Source organism: Gobio gobio (genome assembly GCF_949357685.1).
Source record: "Gobio gobio genome assembly, chromosome: 15".
Classification (NCBI taxonomy): Eukaryota; Metazoa; Chordata; class Actinopteri; order Cypriniformes; family Gobionidae; genus Gobio; species Gobio gobio.
Window position 1 is genome coordinate 52960323 of NC_137108.1, and position 20985 is coordinate 52981307.

General features: G+C 41.8%; 1 protein-coding gene across 1 annotated transcript in view; it reads left to right on the forward strand.

Annotated features, from left to right (window-relative positions):
- Positions 1-276: 276 nt before the first annotated feature.
- The window catches only part of csmd3a (CUB and Sushi multiple domains 3a), a gene marked incomplete at both ends in the record, with an annotated part of 567839 nt that continues 547130 nt past the window's right edge, over positions 277-20985 (forward strand). The window contains one exon of the mRNA XM_079838157.1: positions 277-409. Coding sequence (XP_079694283.1) covers positions 277-409 — 133 coding nt within the window. The remainder of the gene's footprint in view (positions 410-20985) is intronic.

The following is a 20985-nucleotide window of genomic DNA, read 5'->3' on the forward strand; positions in this document are numbered from 1 at the left end:
CGCGCGCATGTGGCAACTCCTTGCGAAATGCAACGTGCATGCGAATGCACGCGTTCATTAGAGATGCATTGAAAGCGGCATGCGCGACTGAAGTGAGGAGACTCATATGAGGAGTACAGAGAATACTTTGTGCCCCTGTTGGCGAGATGGTTGAGTCCTCGTCAAGGTTGCTCTGCTGCTGCTGCTGCTGCTCTCCGCACACATCCAGCGCGGACTGACTCCAGATCGCTCTCTCTCCAGCGCGAGGAATATCCGTTTCTGCCGACACCTGAGACTATGAAAGCGGCCGAGAATGACGGACGCCGAGGATTTCTAGCGCTTTCAAACAGAGGATTTACCACCATGACGACGAACTGTGGATTTATCACTGGGAATATAGTGCTGTGCTGCGTGCTGTCGTGTGTGCAGGGTAAGTGCTGGTTCGCGAGGGGCTGCAGGTGTGTGTGCGTGCCCGCGGGAGTCATCACAGCCTCGGTCACATCTCCGAGCATCACCTGCGTCCGTCCGTGCGCGCGCGTTCTCCGGTCGAGTCCGGCGCGTGTTCCAGGACACCGACCGGGAGAACGCGCGGTTTGGGGCATTTTTGTGCTCGTTTTGTCCCGTTGCAAAAAATGTTCTCAACTGTGTTCTCATTATATCCTCATATTTTACTGTATGCAAGTGAACAAAAGTATCCATCTATCTATCTATCTATCTATCTATCTATCTATCTATCTATCTATCTATCTATCTATCTATCTATCTATCTATCTATCTATCTATCTATCTATCTATCTATCTATCTCGAGATATTAATGCATTATGTAGCATTTTAAAATGACTAATATTTCTCGTGTGAAATACATTTAAAGGTAAAACATGGCATTTTAAAATAAATGTGCATTTCTTCCTGAAGAAAATGCATGCATTTAAAAATGTGAATATGTAAATCTACAGTATTTATTTTAAAACTTAATTTTTCTTTCAGGAATGTTATGCCTTCCACACTGTATTATTATCATTGGTCAATTTTTACAGTAACACATTTTAACAGCACAAATATGTTAATGTTATATAACTGAATGACACATGCAATACTATTATCAAATATGATTTGTTGCAGTGACATGGAGGATTTTTTTTAGAGAGAGTTGGGTAATTATCTGGACAGGTGGATGGATTTATCAGATCTCGTGTTTCTTTCATTGTTTTATTCTAACACAGCTGTTGCAGTTGCAAGGCGTTTATTTTTAATCCCTGTTACTCTGACAACTCTCTCTCTCTCTCTCTCTCTCTCTCTCTCTCTCTCTCTCTCTCTCTCTCTCTCTCTCTCTCTCTCTCTCTCTCTCTCTCTCTCTCTCTCTCTCTCTCTCTCTCTCTCTCTCTCTCTCTCTCTCTCTCTCTCTCTCTCTCGGTCTACTGTATAATAGAACTGCTCTTATTAATCTTTCTAATGAAGTGCACAGCTTTCTGCGGGGATTTGCTGTAATGAAAAGCACAGGTCGCGCGGGTCTCGGACCGCGGGCGTGATTGATTGTTGTTTATATGCATCCTCACAGAGACACTCGGGGATATCTGTAATATCACATATGGCGAAAACAGGGACTTGAAGAACGTCTGAGATGTTTTATAAACGCTCGCAGTTGTTCTTAACCCAACGCGAGGCGCGTTTTGACCGGATGAGCAAAAGCACCGCCGCGCTCTTGTGTTTCAAACCCTTTGAGCAAACACATCTAAACTCGCGTAGTGTTGCCTCGCATGCGAACTCAGTCTAATGGAAATCTAATGGAATCGGTGGAATGAAGTTGCGCTGCCGCAGCACGACATTAACCTCCGCGTCCGTTTCTCGCGCGCGTTCGCGTGCCAAACAACAGCGGATCCGTGCGCATGCTAAAGTCCTCATTATGTTCCCGGTAAATGTCACGCGGGATTGAAATGCCGTTGGACAGAAAGCGTGATTACTGTAGTTCAGCTCTAAGATCTGCTCAATTCATCATAATGTCATAATGGAGCTCTTTTCGCGAATGCAAATATTTAGTGTGTTTCTCCTCTCCAAGGCCGCGGGTGTTGCAGTGGCTTTGAAGTTATTTCTCATATAATGTCCTTGGCCAAACAACAGCGCTGCTCTGCCTTCAAGGCTCTCTTGATGCATTTTTAATAAGAGGCGCTTAGAAAATTGGGCAGCGTGTTGAATGAGGAGGCCAATGAAATAACTTTTCATCTCATTTGAAATTATTGATCTGGTCCCGCTCGGCTGGTCGTGGTCTGGTAATCTGAACAGTTTGAGTTTTAGCAGACGCTGCTTTCATTTGCTCAGCTGGAGGATGCCTTGATCTCTACAGTCGCTTGGCTTTTTATCCCCCCCCCAAAAAAAGAGCTGGAACGCTTTAAAGTTTGGGTTTAGGAATAGTTCGTTCATCAGAGGTGGAAAGTATTGCTGGGATTAGTTCATCTCCTGATAGTTTCCTCTCCCCCATCTCATCAGACGTTCATGTCTTTCTTTCTTCAGTTTTTTGAGGAACACATTCCAGGATTTTTCTGCTCATACCCAAAACGAGTGGATGTGAGCAATATGGAGCGCTAAACACTCTCATGTAATGCATGTGAAGGCTGCACACGTCATCGGTCTCATTTAAAAAAAAGTAACTGTTAGATTGCAAAGAAAGAAAGACATTAAAGGGTTAGTTCAGCCAAAAATGTAAATTGTGTGATTAATGACTGAGCCTCATGTGGTTGGACACCCGTCAGACCTCCGTTCATCTTCAGACACAAATGAAGATATTTTAGTGTAAAGCTGATGCTGAGAAAGGCCTCCATTGGCTCAACTTTACACTCTCAAGACCCTTAAAAGACACTAAAGACTAAAGTTACAAAGTCCATCTCACTACAGCGGCTCTACAATAACTTTATGAAGACGAGAATAGTTTCTGTGCGCAAAAAAACCCTAAATAACGACTTATATAGTGATGACGATTTCAAAACACGGCCTCATGAAGCTTTGAAGCGTTATGAATCAGTGAGTCGAATCAGCGGTTCAGAGCGTTATGAATCAGTGAGTCGAATCAGCGGTTCAGAGCGTTATGAATCAGTGAGTCGAATCATGATTCGGATCGCGTGTCAAACCGACAAACTGCTGAAATTTGCCGATCCAAACCGCTGAATCGACTCACTGATTCATAATGCTTCGAACCGCTGAATCGACTCACTGATTCATAACGCTCTGAACCGCTGAATCGACTCACTGATTCATAACGCTCTGAACCGCTGAATCGACTCACTGATTCATAACGCTCTGAACCGCTGAATCGACTCACTGATTCATAACGCTCTGAACCGCTGAATCGACTCACTGATTCATAACGCTCTGAACTGCTGAATCGACTCACTGATTCATAACGCTTCGAAGCTTCATGATGCCGTGTTTTGAAATCGTCATCACTATATAAGTCGTTATTTAGGGTTTTTTTGCGCACAAAAACTATTCTCGTCTTCATAAAGTTATTGTAGAGCCGCTGTAGTGAGATGGACTTTGTAACTTTAGTCTTTAGTGTCTTTTAAGGGTCTTGAGAGTGTAAAGTTGAGCCAATGGAGGCCTTTCAGAGCATCAGATTTACACTAAAATATCTTCATTTGTGTCTGAAGATGAACGGAGGTCTGACGGGTGTCCAACCACATGAGGCTCAGTCATTAATCACACAATTTACATTTTTGGGTGAACTAACCCTTTAAAGTATTTTACACCTCACAAGAAAACAGTACATTTTACTTTTCTTAAACAAGACATCCTTGATGACGTATGCAGCCTTCAAACATGACCTCCGTCTTCAAAATGAGACGCAGCTCAGAATATTTCAATAGAAGTATAGGCCTGTATTTATCACACTTCCTATTTCCGGTAAGTGAAGCAGGCCACCGCTACTTCAGGTCCCATCGCCACGCAATCAAAACTAGGGATGAATCCGAAATCGCCCCCTATACCCTTAAATAGGGCACTATTTGAGGGAGCAGCCATTTGTAGTGGTGTCTGAAACCATAGTGGACATTATTGAGTGCACTCATTCAATCCCACTTTGAGTGTACAGCCGATGTCCGACTTCACACACTCGTTTTCATTCACTCCTTCAAGTGAACTGTATCAGTGGACTAACATAGGGATTAGTGAATGAGGGTTTAGGGGGCGATTTCGGATTCAGCTCTAGTGTCTGAATCTGTTGCTGCAGCGATCCGGTGCTCTAATATTAAATAATGATTTGACCATTTCCTGACACTTAAAGAATAGAGGAAAGCATGGGTGAGGCTGATATGGCGTGAAGAAGGTCCTTCTTTTAAAATAATATGTGTTGTGTGTTGTAACGTTAGGCCTATGCTTTTCCAAACTGAGGATGTTTACGTCTCTTATCGTCTGAAATGTGCATTCTGAATAATAAATACATGTCTAACCTGCCGCTCGTCTTCTCATTAACAGTGTTTCTCTTACTAATCATACCTGTTGAATTTACATTTTAAATTAATTTGACTGATAAACACCCTTACGAAAGTATTAGTTAACATTAGTTGATGCATTAGTTAACATGAACAACACCTCTGATCAGCATTAACTAATCTTTGTTAACGTTAGTTCATATAAATCCAGCTGTTCATGTTAGTTCACAGTGCATTAACTAATGTTAGCAAGATTTCAATAATGCATTAGTAATGTTGAAATTAACATTAAAAAAGATAAATAAACGCTTTATAAGTGCAGTTCAGTATTAGTTCATGTTAACTAATGTAGTTAACTAATGTTAACTATTAAACTTTATTGTAAAGTGTTACCGAAGTATTAATAATATTTAATAGAATTATTAAACTTATGACGTTCCAGGAAATCCCAGATATCAGCTGAATAACATGAGACGTTTCTGATGAAACATGAAGACAATAAACACACGACTGCGATGATATATTTGTGATTTTCAAACCATATGGCGTGTAGGCTATGCTAATTGACATGTGTCATAGAGTTTTATAAAATTATATATTTTCTGTCTCACATGGGACCACAATAGTTATTTCAGTGCACAGCGTATAGTGATTTTAGAGCGAAACATGATATTCATCTCATAAATTGTCGTGTTTTAGGCTATGCTGAGCAAACACACTAGCTATCCCGGTCGCCAAGAGCAATTGTTTTATTACTAATTTTGAAAAGTAAGTCCACGCAAGATCATTTGAATGTTTTTAAGGGCAAAAGCAAGTGAGAACTTTGATCAAAGAAATTAGGGATTAAAACAGTGTGAAAAGAAAAATGTAATAAAATGCTCTTTTTTGTGTGCTACCATAAATGTGCCGGGAGCTCACTGTTGCTATAGCAACGAAATACATTGATAGTTTAATCGTGCTCTTATTTCACTGTTGTTGTTAATGTTGAGATTATTTCAGCTGTTCAAAGTTTGCTTCGTTATTGTCTGAAGCGAGTCAGACCTGTCTGTGATTGTCTGAAGCGAGTCAGACCTGTCTGTGATTGTCTGAAGCGAGTCAGACCTGTCTGTGATTGGCTGAAGCGCGTCAGACCTGTCTGTGATTGGCTGAAGCGAGTCAGACCTGTCTGTGATTGGCTGAAGCGCGTCAGACACATAGATATACATAATCAAGGCTAGATGTCTCGTCCGCTGCTGGCCAATGGAGGTCGACGTCCGCACCTGGCGGCCATCTTGTCACAGTCAGCTCGCTCACTCCTAACATTGTGTTTTAATGGTGCATGTACTTTTTAAATAAGCATAACTTGCAAAGTTTACTTCCGATTTTCAAACTGTTTGGTTTGTTGTAAACGTCAGAGATGTAGTTATGACACTGCATACTTATGAAAAATTATTCATAATTTGTTCAAGCATCCATAATTATAGCCAAGTTAATAATGTTTGTAAGAAACCAAACCATTTGTAAATCCATCAAGATTTCAGTGAGATAAAAGTATTTGTGTTCAGATCACTCGCCTTACATCACCCGCCAGAAAGCTCGCCTGTGACAAGATGGCCGCCGCTGATGACGTTAGACACTCTTGCATACATGATCCAGACTAAACTCTTCTCTCCAGTGTTTTCTGTAATCTAGTGTTTACAGCCGGAACTGTCTGCAGGGTGCTAGAGCTCACAGGGCCTGAGTTACACACTTTCAACAATGAATTTATAACCAAAAATCAAAAAGTGTCTCTTTTTTGGGGGTTATTACAGCTCAGACAACATACACTCACATGTTTATCACTTCTAGCAGTGCTTTATGAAACTTCAGAGTGTTTCCTGTAAAATGACACCAGTATTGTGTATTTAGAGACACTGTGTGTGTGTGTGTGTGTGTGTGTGTGTGTGTGTGTGTGTGTGTGTGTGTGTGTGTGTGTGTGTGTGTGTGTGTGTATGGGATGCTTTTCAATGTGGGTCGGCCAAATCCAGGCGGAAATCCCAAAATGGTAATGTAAAATTTTACATTACATGACTTCTGAAAACGTGTATGTCATATATATATATGATCTGTTGCTTTTTTGTTCTTTTTGGAGCTTGACCATCATGGTCACTATGAACAATAACAACAAGAGCATGATTGTTTTAAATTGCTCGACATCAAGTTTAATAGCCTCAGAATCAGCTCTTTTCTGTTGAGCGGGACATGAATCTGAGATGGTGTGAATATCTTCTGGCTTGCGTCTGAAGGACACTCGCTCATCCTGAAGATGCCTGCGTTCCTGCTGTAATCCGCAGCGCTCATCAAGGCTTTAATCACATGTTCAAGACGTTACTGTGAGCAGAAGCTCAACATGCTGCAGTATTTTAAGGGTCCATTGTGTAGTCACTGTAAACGAATGCTTGTGACGAGCTTTCCCACCCGTCGTCAGCTTTCTCTGAGAAGAAGCAGAAGTGTAGAGCTGTAAATGAGTGTGAATAGCAGCTCAGATCGTTTGCTTTTGAAGGAAGTGCTCGAGTTCAGGCTTTGAGTTATTGAGAAATTCTACAGGTTGATTTGTTTTATGCTACCATTTGAAAGTTTTGTGGTTGGTAATTTTTTTTTAAAGAGATTCATCAAAAGTGACAGTAAAGATGTTTATAATGTTACAAAAGATTTCAAAGAAATGTTTTTTGGTGAGAATAAAAGTCTTACACACACGTCCCACACACACACACGTCCCACACACGTCCCACACACGTCCACACACACACACACACACACACACACACACACACACACACACACACACACACACACACACACACACACACACACACACACACACACACACACACACACACACACACACACACACACACACACACACACACACACACACACACACACACACACACACACACACACACACAGTGTCCCTAAATACTCAATACTGCTGTCATTTTACAAGAAACCCTCTGAAGGTTCATAAAGCACTGCTAAAAGTGATACACATGTGAGTATATGTTGTCTGAGCTGTAATAATCCCCCCAAAAAGAGGCGCTTTTTTATTTTTTTTGGTTATAATTGTGAAAGTGTGTAACTCTAAAGGCCCTGTGTGTTCTAGCACCCTGCAGACAGTTCCGGCTGTAAACACAAGATTACAGAAAACACTGGAGAAAAGAGTTTTGTCTGGATCCTGTATGCAAGATTTATACAAATGAATATGAATGGAGGAATATGAAATCATTGATTTATTTTTCCAGTGTTTGCTGAGATATGCTGGAAACAGCCCAAACTGTCTGCAGGGTGCTAGAACACACAGGACCTGAGATATACACTGTCAAAAATGAATTTATAACCAAACAATCAAAAACGCATATTTTGTCTGTTTTTTTAAATATTATATATATTTATTATATCACACACAACATATACTATAATATTTATCACTTTCAGAAGTGTTTTAAGTAATTTCAGGGTTCTGTATAAAAAAGACACAGGGATATTGCATTTAAACCACTGTATATGTGGATGGGGGGGGGGGGGGGTACATAAAAAAGGTCATATTCCTCCATTCATATTCATTTGAATAAATCTTGCATACATGATCCAGACTAAACTCTTTTCTCCAGTGTTTTCTGTAATCTAGTGTTTACAGCCGGAACTGTCTGCAGGGTGCTAGAACACACAGGGCCTGAGTTACACACTTTCAACAATCAATTTATAACCAAAAAAAATCAAAAAGCGCCTCTTTTTGGGGGGGTTATTACAGCTCAGACAACATATACTCACATGTTTATCACTTTTAGCAGTGGTTTATGAACCTTCAAAGGGTTAAACACTTAAAATGACACCAGTATTGTGTATTTAGAGACACTGTGTGTGTGTGTGTGTGTGTGTGTGTGTGTGTGTGTGTGTGTGTGTGTGTGTGTGTGTGTGTGTGTGTGTGTGTGTGTGTGTGTGTGTGTGTGTTTGGGAAGCTTTTCAATGCAGGTCAGCCAAATCCAGGTGGAAATGTTCCCAGAGTAATTTAGTGTAAATAAGTTACTTTGTGTAAAACAAATGCCAAAGTGATGCACATCTCCAGAAAGTGTTCAAATGACACCACATATGAGGTCAGAGCTCCTAAATAAGTTTAAGAGGTTAAAAACATTAAAAAACGTACCATTTGTTTGCGTCTCTTTGGACACGATATCTGATGTTTATCATATAATCAGTCTATAATGTCATCTTCGACCAAAAAGGTTGACTTTCAGAGCTTGACTCTCGTGGGTTTGCAATGAAAGTTTCCGTGATATGTTTCTCCACAACATCAGATCGAGATGACAGCGTGTCGCCTTCAGCAAAAGAGCCAGTATAAAGCTGTTTTCTGCTTGATCCTGATAACCTTTATTCCGCATCGCTCTCTCTCGCGCGCTGAGCGCTGTGAAGATCGTGTGTAAAAAGCCGCGCGACCTCTGAGTGGGACAGTGCAGGAAGCAGCGAGGAAATTAATTGAATCAGCCAAGCAGATGACGCTTTAATTGACATTGTGATCCGTCATCAACCTCTCCGTCCTTATCGAAGATAATTGACTTGAAATGTTGCTCAGATGTCAGATTTGTCTTGTAGCTATCCAGACGACTTTTAATATGTGCTTAAAATATTTCTCCCAGTCATCTTTCATTCAGCTAATTATGTATGAAGACATGTTCCTCCGCCATACACTGATGCTATATGAATGTTACTAACTTTATATGAATTAGATTTTCGTGGGTAGAACAAGAATAGCATTGCTATTGAATAAATCCACTTTATTTTATTTTTTATTTTAATACATTTTTAACCTAAGGGGCACCTATAATACCTCAGGCATCCCCAGAATGTGTGTGTGAAGTTTCAGCTCAAAATACCCCACTGATCATTTATTATACCATGTTTTAACTGGCCATTTTTGAGTGATTGCGTATCTTTAAATGCAAATGAGCTGTTGCTCCGCCCCCTTATCCAGAAGAAGGCGGAGCCTGTACAGTTTGTGTCTCGGATGCTCTGCCAAACACTAAAACATCTGTTTGGTTTTGATGATCATCTCTATCGCGCTCATGAAAGTTTATGATCTGTATGCGTTTTAAAGCCTAAACTTCTGATATATGATTTTCTGAGCACACACACACACACACACACGAAGCACGCGCACAGAAAGCTGTGTGTCACACACAGTTATGTCTGTGAATGTAAAGAAAGGGCATGTGTGTATTAGATCTGTGTGTTAAAACGTAATACACAGAACCTTCTGCTATATCTGCTGTTAATATGAATCAAACAACAGAACATCACTCACTGCTCTCCACTGAATCAGCTCACTGAGGGGCGGAGCTATGCTAATAGGGCAGAGTCTATCAGCGGTGGTGGGCGGGGCCTATGCTAATCGGGCAGAGTCTGTCAGCAGTCATGGAAGGGGATTATGCTAATAGGGCGGAGTCTGTCAGCGGTCATGGAAGGGGACTATGCTAATAGGGCAGAGAATATGCTAATAGGGCAGAGAATATGCTTATAGGGCGGAGCCCATCAGCAGTCGTGGGTGGGGATTATGCTAATAGGGTGGAGTCCGTCAGCAGTCATGGGCGGGGTCTATGCTAATAGGGCGGAGTCTGTCAGCAGTCATGGGCGGGGTCTATGCTAATAGGGTGGAGTCCATCAGCAGTCATGGGCGGGGTCTATGCTAATAGGGTGGAGTCCATCAGCAGTCATGGGTGGGGATTATGCTAATAGGGTGGAGTCCGTCCGCAGTCATGGGCGGGGTCTATGCTAATAGGGTGGAGTCCATCAGCAGTCATGGGTGGGGATTATGCTAATAGGGTGGAGTCCGTCAGCAGTCATGGGCGGGGTCTATGCTAATAGGGCGGAGTCTGTCAGCAGTCATGGGTGGGGATTATGCTAAAAGGCCGGAGTCAGTCATCAGTCATGGGTGGGGCCTATGCTAATAGGGCAGAGTCCGTCAGCAGTCATGGGTGGGGCCTATGCTAATAGGGCAGCGTCCGTCACCAGTCATGGGTGGGGTCTATGCTAATAGGGCAGCGTCCGTCACCAGTCATGGGTGGGGCCTATGCTAGTAGGGTGGAGTCAGTCAGCAGTCATGGGCGGAGTCTATGCTAATAGGGCAGAGTCCGTCAGCAGTCATGGGTGGGGCCTATGCTAGTAGGGTGGAGTCAGTCAGCAGTCATGGGCGGAGTCTATGCTAGTAGGGCAGAGTCTGTCAGCAGTCATGGGCGGAGTCTATGCTAATAGGGCAGAGTCCGTCAGCAGTCATGGGCGGAGTCTATGCTAATAGGGCAGAGTCTGTCAGCTGTCATGGGCGGAGTCTATGCTAATAGGGCAGAGTCTGTCAGCAGTCATGGGCGGAGTCTATGCTAATAGGGCAGAGTCCGTCAGCAGTCATGGGCGGAGTCTATGCTAGTAGGGTGGAGTCAGTCAGCAGTCATGGGCGGAGTCTATGCTAGTAGGGTGGAGTCAGTCAGCAGTCATGGGCGGAGTCTATGCTAATAGGGTGGAGTCAGTCAGCAGTCATGGGCGGAGTCTATGCTAATAGGGAGGAGTCCATCAGCAGTCATGGGAGGGGCTTAAGCACATGTGACATCACATTGCATAGAAACTGCAAAAAGCTTATTCTGAGACACTGCTTGTTATTTATGAGGATTAAAAAAAGAGAAGTGGTGGATTTTTATCACTATAGGCTGGTTGTGTACACACTGCCGACACACTTATGTTCAAACACCATGTAAAAGTGAACTTTGCATAATAGCTTTAAGGGAACGTTTAAGCACTATTTTTGTAGATTGTGTTGTTAAACCTGCATACTTTGTTTGTTCTGACATTTTCCCCTAGCCCGTCCATACATCCATCCACTTATACATAACATACATAATCATTTATTAAGTTGACATGAGGTTTGTAAAAGTTGTTGCTCTGGACTTTGCGTTTGAAAAAATTATTTCGTTGACGAATAATTTTTGTCATAATTTTCGTCAACAACCTGTTTTTACTGACGAGAACGAGACGATAACTAAATAAAAACTAGTGTTGGATGAAAAAAACTAACGTAAATCATTTTCGTTCACACACCCCCAATCCAGCTCCAGAGCGGCTCAATCAATAACACACACTTATGACAGACTATTGATTATGAACTAATGCTGATGAATAATGACTTTATGATGTTTATATAGTAATATGTTTTAGACGGTTGTAATGACGCATATTTATCTCCTCATCTGAACTTGAATGAGCTCCTGCAACTGCAATAGAGGCGCAGACATTTCAAAATAAGAGTCCTGGTGTATTTCCAGCTTGTTTATCATTAAAAGTCACGCATTATATATTCGTTTCTGCTCACACAATAAACTGTATTTAATTTAATTCCCATTTAATTCACAGTCAGGAGAAAAGACCAGTATTTGACACATATTCAATAAAGTATCAGGGTTATAATAGTTCACTAAAACCATTTTAAATAAACTTAATTACTTGAAATTAAATAAATGTTAACTGATAAAAAATAAATAAACAAACTTATTTGAAGCTTTAGCTTAACCTGATATGGCCGACTGACTAAAACAGGAATAGAAAGTTATAAAAACTATATAGATGTTTTTAAAAAAGTGAATTGAGCACGTTCGTGTATTTTTAATGTCAAAATGTCAGTAAGTGACAGTCGGTTATGCAACGCTTAAATGCTTAATGTATTACAATTAAACTAAACTCATTAGATTTTAGCAGACTAAAACTAGACCAAAGCTAAAAACAATTCAGGTGACTAAAATATGACTAAAACTAAATGGCATTTTAGTCAAAAGACTACGACTAAAACTAAATCAAAATTTGCTGTCCAAATGAACACTGGTTTACAGGTATGTTTTATTATCCACTAGCTAAGAATGCTAAGTAATGCTGCCTTCACGTGCTATCGGAAATTTCCTAATTCCCACTTTAGAAGTCGTGATTACGAGCTTGTTGCATTCAAGTGCTTTGTTGTCGGAGTGAACAGGAATCATGGTGGACACCAGGTTATTCATGCCTATTTATTGGGAAAATCTTATTAAAACCAACATCATATGTAGTGTTGCATGCACCGACAACCATATAAACATTCCAGATAGTCCGCTTTCTGCTGATTCTGTAATTTCAGTCAAATGCAGGCTATTTTCGCTGTGTACCAAACATACAATACGCTTCATATGATTACTCTTACATGTAAATATGTACTACATTAATGTCAAGATAAGACGACCTAGCTGTTTTGGAAAAAAAAACAATAAAACCACACCTGCCACAGCAGTAGTTCTCCCCGCCCCCATGTTTAAAGCTTATGACACGCCCATCATGGGAATTGGGGTATCAAAATTATTTCCGAACTTCCCAGTGGTAAACACGACATCAGAGGGCGTTCATGTGCAATTTTTACCAAGAAAACTCGTATTTACGATAATTCCGATAGCACGTGAAGGCAGCATAAGAACAGCTCATGTTTGTAGCCGGAACCACGGGGGGCAAATGTTCAATCTAAGTATGAGTGACAGCAGTGATGTTGTCTATCCGCTTATTTTCCAACCTGCGCATTGTCTCCTCACATTTATCTGCTGACATTCGTTTCTTGAAAGACTGCGCTGCCTTTTGTTTTAAGAAGCTTTCAGAAGTCTCGCTCGGTTGCTCACGCTCTCTGCTGGGTTATCAGGGATCAGCGGAGAGACTTGATTGACAAACACCGCTTAAGTTCATCACACAAACCCAGTGGAATCCAGGAATCCTGCTCTTGGAAAGCAGGCGTTCTCCAACCCGTCTCTCGCAAATTGAATAACAGATGGCAGACCTGGGCGATGGTAATTATTCACAAGCGAGGCTCTCGTTTATTAACCAGATCTGGGCCGGCAGGATTCGAGAAAGAAAGGCTTGTGTTAATTGACACTGATGAAGTTTGATTAGTTGTGTCGGTGTGTGTTGCTTTAACACTCCTCGAAAGTCCCACCGGGGAAGCGGCGTAATGATAAAATTTGTATTGTTTGTGCTCCCGTCAATAATTCAACTGGAATGGCCTTTTCAATTCTCATCACGTCATCTGTTCCTTGTCCAGCGATTGCTTTCTGTCAGAAGGGATTACCTTTGATCACTGGCTTAGTGGTTTCCTTACTTCTAAGTGAACTTAATCCACATATATTGCCTCTTTTGAATGTTCCTCAAAGTGTCTCAGATGTAGGAAATCTTTGTCAGTTAGCCATGAGGAACAAACTGGCACATTATGATCCTTAAAGGGACAGTTCACCTAATAATGAAGCTTAGAATATAAGCATGACAGAATATATGTTAAAGCTTTTTCAAATATTATCTTTCATGTGGAGTGGAATAGAACAGTTTGTGAATGTAAAAGGTCTGCTAAAGATCATGACAAATAGAAGAAAGAATTGATTCTGAACGGTTGAAATGAGTAATTATGTAGCACATTTGCATAATGTCCGCCTCTGGTTGTGATTGGCTGAACAGCGTCTCTTAGCCCCGCCCTCACACACTGTAGTTAATGCCCGCCTCTGGTCCTGATTGGCTGAATGTCTCTTAGCCCCGCCCTCACTCACTGTAGTTAATGCCCTCCTCTGGTCCTGATTGGCTGAATGTCTCTTAGCCCCGCCCTCACTCACTGTAGTTAATGCCCGCCTCTGGTCCTGATTGGCTGAACAGCGTCTCTTAGCCCCGCCCTCACTCACTGTAGTTAATGCCCTCCTCTGGTCCTGATTGGCTGAACAGCGTCTCTTAGCCCCGCCCTCACTCACTGTAGTTAATGCCCGCCCTCTGGTCGTGATTGGCTGAACAGCGTCTCTTAGCCCCGCCCTCACTCACTGTAGTTAATGCCCACCTCTGGTCCTGATTGGCTGAACAGCGTCTCTTAGCCCCGCCCTCACTCACTGTAGTTAATGCCCTCCTCTGGTCGTGATTGGCTGAACAGCGTCTCTTAGCCCCGCCCTCACTCACTGTAGTTAATGCCCTCCTCTGGTCCTGATTGGCTGAACAGCGTCTCTTAGCCCCGCCCTCACTCACTGTAGTTAATGCCCTCCTCTGGTCCTGATTGGCTGAACAGCGTCTCTTAGCCCCGCCCTCACTCACTGTAGTTAATGCCCTCCCTCTGGTCGTGATTGGCTGTACAGTGTCTCTTAGCCCCGCCCTCACTCACTGTAGTTAATGCCCGCCCTCTGGTCGTGATTGGCTGTACAGTGTCTCTTAGCCCCGCCCTCACTCACTGTAGTTAATGCCCTCCTCTGGTCGTGATTGGCTGAACAGCGTCTCTTAGCCCCGCCCTCTCTCACTGTAGTTAATGCCCACCTCTGGTCCTGATTGGCTGAACAGTGTCTCTTAGCCCCGCCCTCACTCACTGTAGTTAATGCCCGCCTCTGGTCGTGATTGGCTGAACAGTGTCTCTTAGCCCCGCCCTCACTCACTGTAGTTAATGCCCTCCTCTGGTCCTGATTGGCTGAACAGCGTCTCTTAGCCCCGCCCTCACTCACTGTAGTTAATGCCCGCCCTCTGGTCCTGATTGGCTGAACAGTGTCTCTTAGCCCCGCCCTCACTCACTGTAGTTAATGCCCTCCTCTGGTCCTGATTGGCTGAACAGCGTCTCTTAGCCCCGCCCTCACTCACTGTAGTTAATGCCCTCCTCTGGTCCTGATTGGCTGAACAGCGTCTCTTAGCCCCGCCCTCACTCACTGTAGTTAATGCCCGCCCTCTGGTCCTGATTGGCTGAACAGCGTCTCTTAGCCCCGCCCTCACTCACTGTAGTTAATGCCCTCCTCTGGTCGTGATTGGCTGAACAGCGTCTCTTAGACCCGCCCTCACTCACTGTAGTTAATGCCCTCCTCTGGTCGTGATTGGCTGAACAGCGTCTCTTAGCCCCGCCCTCACTCACTGTAGTTAATGCCCTCCCTCTGGTCGTGATTGGCTGAACAGCGTCTCTTAGCCCCGCCCTCACTCACTGTAGTTAATGCCCGCCCTCTGGTCGTGATTGGCTGAACAGCGTCTCTTAGCCCCGCCCTCACTCACTGTAGTTAATGCCCGCCCTCTGGTCGTGATTGGCTGAACAGCGTCTCTTAGCCCCGCCCTCACTCACTGTAGTTAATGCCCTCCCTCTGGTCGTGATTGGCTGAACAGCGTCTCTTAGCCCCGCCCTCACTCACTGTAGTTAATGCCCGCCCTCTGGTCGTGATTGGCTGAACAGCGTCTCTTAGCCCCGCCCTCACTCACTGTAGTTAATGCCCGTCCTCTGGTCCTGATTGGCTGAACAGCGTCTCTTAGCCCCGCCCTCACTCACGGTAGTTGATGCCCGCCTCTGGTCCTGATTGGCTGAACAGCGTCTCTTAGCCCCGCCCTCACTCACGGTAGTTGATGCCCGCCTCTGGTCCTGATTGGCTGAATGTCTCTTAGCCCCGCCCTCACTCACGGTAGTTGATGCCCTCCTCTGGTCCTGATTGGCTGAATGTCTCTTAGCCCCGCCCTCACTCACGGTAGTCGTCTCTGAGACTGGAAGAGTTTGTTTGGTGTTGGTCATGTGATGCTGTTTTCTGCTGAGATTGAGATGGTCAAACCCTCGCCATCATTACTGTTCGTATCACTGAGATTCAGATATGATAATGAGCGCTTGCTTTCTGACCAATCACAGCAGAGCAGCTCTCAGAGAGGCGGAGCTTAGAGAGACTGAATCTTCGAATGAACTGTTTCAGACACTGAGAAATGAACTGTGTAATGTATATAATGAGAAAATTAAAGTATGCATGCATGTAAACCTGTTGTAGAAGACTCCAGAACAACATTAGGGACCTTTAAAGTAGTATAATAGTGCACTTTAAGCCTTGTGTTGTGTTGAAAACCCCAAAACACTTGAGGTGTTCCCAGTCAAAAACAACTGACCTGCAAAACATGGCTTATAAATCTCTCGTTATGCTAGTTTACCACCAAATATTGGATTCAATCTTTTTGTCAGCTTGTTTTCTTTTAATTAGAGCAGGTTTTGTATTTATTCTTGGAACTGATTGATCGTAGGCCTCATTTATCTGAGCTTACATACCTCAGTTTTTGAGTGAAAAATAAATACAAAACCTGTCCTAATTTAAAGAAAACAAGCTGCCAAAAAGATTAAATCCAATATTTGGTTATAAGCTAGCATAAAAACAGATTTATAAGCAATTTTTTGTTTATAATTATGTCGATTTTACATAAAATATGACGAATACACGAAATTGCACTTTATCACACTAGTGTGCTTTAATGTTTAAACAGGATTTTTTTTTTTTAAATGGTTTTATTTTGTACAAAAATGACCCGCCTACAAACAAATAGCTTATAAATCACTCGTTACACTATTTTATCACCAAATATTGGATTCAATATTTTTGTCAACTTGTGACTTTGTGCCATTGTCAAAATCTTTTACAAAATAAAAGCATTTCAAAACAAACTTCCTGGTTAAACATTAAAGCACACTAGTGTGATAAACAGTGCAATTTTTTTCATATTTTATTTAATATAAAAAAGTTTATCCAGGTTTTATTTCACGTACAAAGCTCAGATGAATAATGCCTATGATTAATCAATTCCGAAAAGAAAGAAATACCTGTCCTAATGGAAAAAAAACAAGTTGACAAAAAGATGAAATCCAACATTTGGTGATAAAATAGTGTAATGAGTGATTTAAAAGCAATTTTTTGTAGGCGGGTCATTTTTGACCAGGAACACCACAACTGTTACAATGTGGAGAAAAAATAACAAAAAGTATCAAAAAATGTTTTGGGAAGTTGTTGGACTCTTGGTGAGTAAAGTCAGTAAGTTTTAGTCCAATGCAAAAACATTGTCTAGAATTTTCGGGTACGGGAAAATCCTCTCCGGGTCAAAATGACCCGAACACAGCAATCGGTTAAAAATGACAACAATAAAAGTTAAGAAATGTCAAGTTTAAGTAAGCAGAACTTGCAGATTTTTATGTTGTACTCAAATATTTGAGTAGGCTATTCATACATTTAACTTAAAATGATCAACTTAAATATATTGAGTAGTGGAAACATGGCTAGCTTTAACCAGCTAATTCAATAAATGCCACCTTGCTAATTGGTGACACAATGCTTTGGTAGCATTAGCATTAGCATAGCACTTGCTGAATGAGGACCGCAATATAAAGCCGTGTTTATACTCGAGCGCGAGGGTAAAAATTAGAAAACAGCTCGTTTTTCGTTTTTTTCATATTTTTTCAGAAAAACGAGATTTCGGCTTGATTTTTCGCTTTTTGTTCAGAGGTAGAAAAATGAATAAACAGTTTGAATATTCGATTTCTACATGTGGGCGGGAATTATACGCCCCTTTCTGCTGATTGGTCAGCCGAAGATCAAACTAGACAACCAGACGATCAAATGGCTTGTGTTTGTACGGGTTGTGTCGAGCCATTCGTTAGTCTGGTTGTTTGATGAGAAAAATATGAAATGTAGTTGCAATAAACGCGTTAAAGGGTTAGTTCACCCAAAAATGTAAATTGTGTCATTAATGACTGAGCCTCATGTGGTTGGACACCCGTCAGACCTCCGTTCATCTTCAGACACAAATGAAGATATTTTAGTGTAAAGCTGATGCTGAGAAAGGCTTCAGATAGGCCTCCATTGGCATTCAGTACATTTACACTCACAAGACCCAGAAAAGGCACTAAAAACGCCGTTACAAAGTCCATCTCACCACAGTGACTCTACAATAATCTTACGAAGCGACGACAATAGTTTTTGTGTGCAAAAAAAAATCTAAATAACACCTTTATCCAGCTTGTTCTTGTCTTCCGTGTGTGTCTCCACGACGCATGTGTGAGAATATGAGCAGATCCGGCGTTCGGGATTCCATGAAATGCTCACTTTAGCCCCATTTTGAGAACTACGCCGAGACCTAAAGCACGATCAGTGTAGAATTCAACAGCTGAGACACGCGCGTCTTCCTCTGCTCGTAAACAAATCTCTTCTGGGTCATGTGTCCGAACGCCGGATCTGCTCATATTCTCACGCATGCGTCGTGGAGACACACACGGAAGACAAGAACAAGCTGGATAAAGGTGTTATTTAGATTTTTTTTTGCGCACAAAATCTATTGTCGTCGCTTCGTAAGATTACTGTAGAGTCACTGTGGTGAGATGGACTTTGTAGTGACGTTTTTAGTGCCTTTTATGGGTCTTGTGAGTGTAAATGTACTGAATGCCAATGGAGGCCTATCTGAAGCCTTTCTCAGCATCAGATTTACACTAAAATATCTTCATTTGTGTCTGAAGATGAACGGAGGTCTGACGGGTGTCCAACCACATGAGGCTCAGTCATTAATCACACAATTTACATTTTTGGGTGAACTAACCCTTTAAGAAGCCGTACAGCTGTAGTGCTTTCAAATTGTGTGTGTGTGTCTATAGGATATACAAAGTGTCATATAGATGCATGAATTTAGTCTTAATAGGCAGAATTTATTATGTATCAACCTATACTTATCCCCCCCCCCCGCCCCAAAAAAACCCAAAAAAACCCACAATACTAGGTCTACTGGAGAGCTTATTTCCAGTGTGTTCTTGGCTCATTCTTCACAGTGACAGGTGTTCGCCTGCTCCAGAGGCTTTCCACCATTGTAAAGATTGTCCTTGTGCCGCTCCATTCAAATGCTGATGCGGAGAGAGTGTTTTCTGGGAAAAAATTGCTTTGTACGTGGCAAAATTTTGTTTGGCCCCACCAAATCTCACTCCAAGTTTTTTTGGAAAAGTTGGCAGCCCTGTAGAAAATGTTTAAATGGACTGCATTTATATAGTGCTTTCAACAGACCCATGGCCATCCAAAGCACTGGACATGTTACATTCATTATAACGGCAGTTTGGGCAAGTGTGCAGATACTAGGGATTGATCGATATGGATTTTTCAGTGCCGATAGCGATTTTTTTTCATCAGCCTTAGCCGATGACGATACGAGCTGCCGATTTTCTTGAGCTGATATTTGGAGCCGATTCTGCTTTTGCTCCCTCAATTTACATCATAAAAATGACAATGATCATGATGATAACAATTTAAAAATTACAATTTAAAAAAAGGAAAATGTATTGAACTAAAAAAAACTATATTTAAAAAATAGTAAAAACAGGTGAGGTAGAACAAGAAGTTCAGTGGTGAAAATAAATTCTGAAAATAAATATTTAAGCATAAATAAAATAATGACACTATTGCACACAGTATCAACAAGCGAGCAGCATAATAAAGTGCACACTGACTGCACTATACTTCATTTAAAACTATTCACAACCTAGTCATTTAATGGCTACACTCTAAAAAATGCTGGGTTAAAATAACCCAAGTTGGGTTGAATGTGGCCTAACCCAGCAATTGGGTTGTTTTGACCCAGCGGTTGGGTTAAATGTTTGCTTAAAACAACCCAATTGATGGGTTAGTCCATATTCAACCCAACTTGGGTTATTTTTAACCCAGCATTGTTTAGAGTGTAGCTGCACTTCACTGAATCTCTTGTGGAGCAACACCAGCGGTAATTCAGGAGAAAATCTCCCAATGCTCACCGTGAAGCTTCAGTCTTTCCACCTTTTACCATCGCGTCAATTCTCAATTGATTTTGATTAATATGCGCGAGGGAGAGCGAGAGAGTCTGAAGACGGTGAGAGCTGCCCTGTGGACGCCTGTCTGGAAATAATGCAGGGGAAAAATATCGGCGAACGCAACAGCCTTGTTTCGGCCGATGCCGATATATCGGTCTAACACTAGCAGATACACTCGCGACGTGTGATTGACAGCGCCGAACATTATAAAGAGTGTGTTCTTTGATCGCTCTCTGTAGTTTAACACACTTTAAATAAGGGATTTGTTTCATGCTACTAACAGAAACGATGGTTTTATTCACTGGCTTGATTTGCTGATGCATTACGCTCAGGGCTTCGAGACGGCCAGCGGCGGGACTGACAGTGTTAAACCATTTCCAAAGAAAGTCTGCGTGAACTTGAATGATTAGCTACACATCAGAAATCACTGATCACAGATCAGGCTTTAATGAACAGTGTTGGGGGAAATGCATTACAAGTAACTTGAGTTACGTAATAATATTACTTTTTCCAGTAACTAGTAAAGTAATGCATTACTTTTAAAATTTACAACAAAATATCTGAGTTACTTTTTCAGATTTATTTGACTGACAGCTCTCGTGTCCCCATGTTAATAATAATAATAATAATACATTTATTTTATATAGCGCCTTTAAAAGTGGCTTTCTCAAAGCGCTTGACAAGCTTACATAAAACCACACACTTTAAGTACAACAAATAAAATGAATATTCAAATAAAAGCAATCCTAAAATAAAATGTTTTAAGAAGAGATTTAAAATCTCTGTTGAGAGAAATCGGGAGTAAGTGCAGAGGCGTGTGTGTGTGTGTGTGTGTGTGAACATGACGGTTATTGTAGTTCTAGACTAAATGTGAGCATTTACTCATCTCACTTGCACAATAAAGATGCACTATTCCTCAAATAAAATAAAATCAGTAAAATGCAAAATCAGAGTACTATGCAAACCTC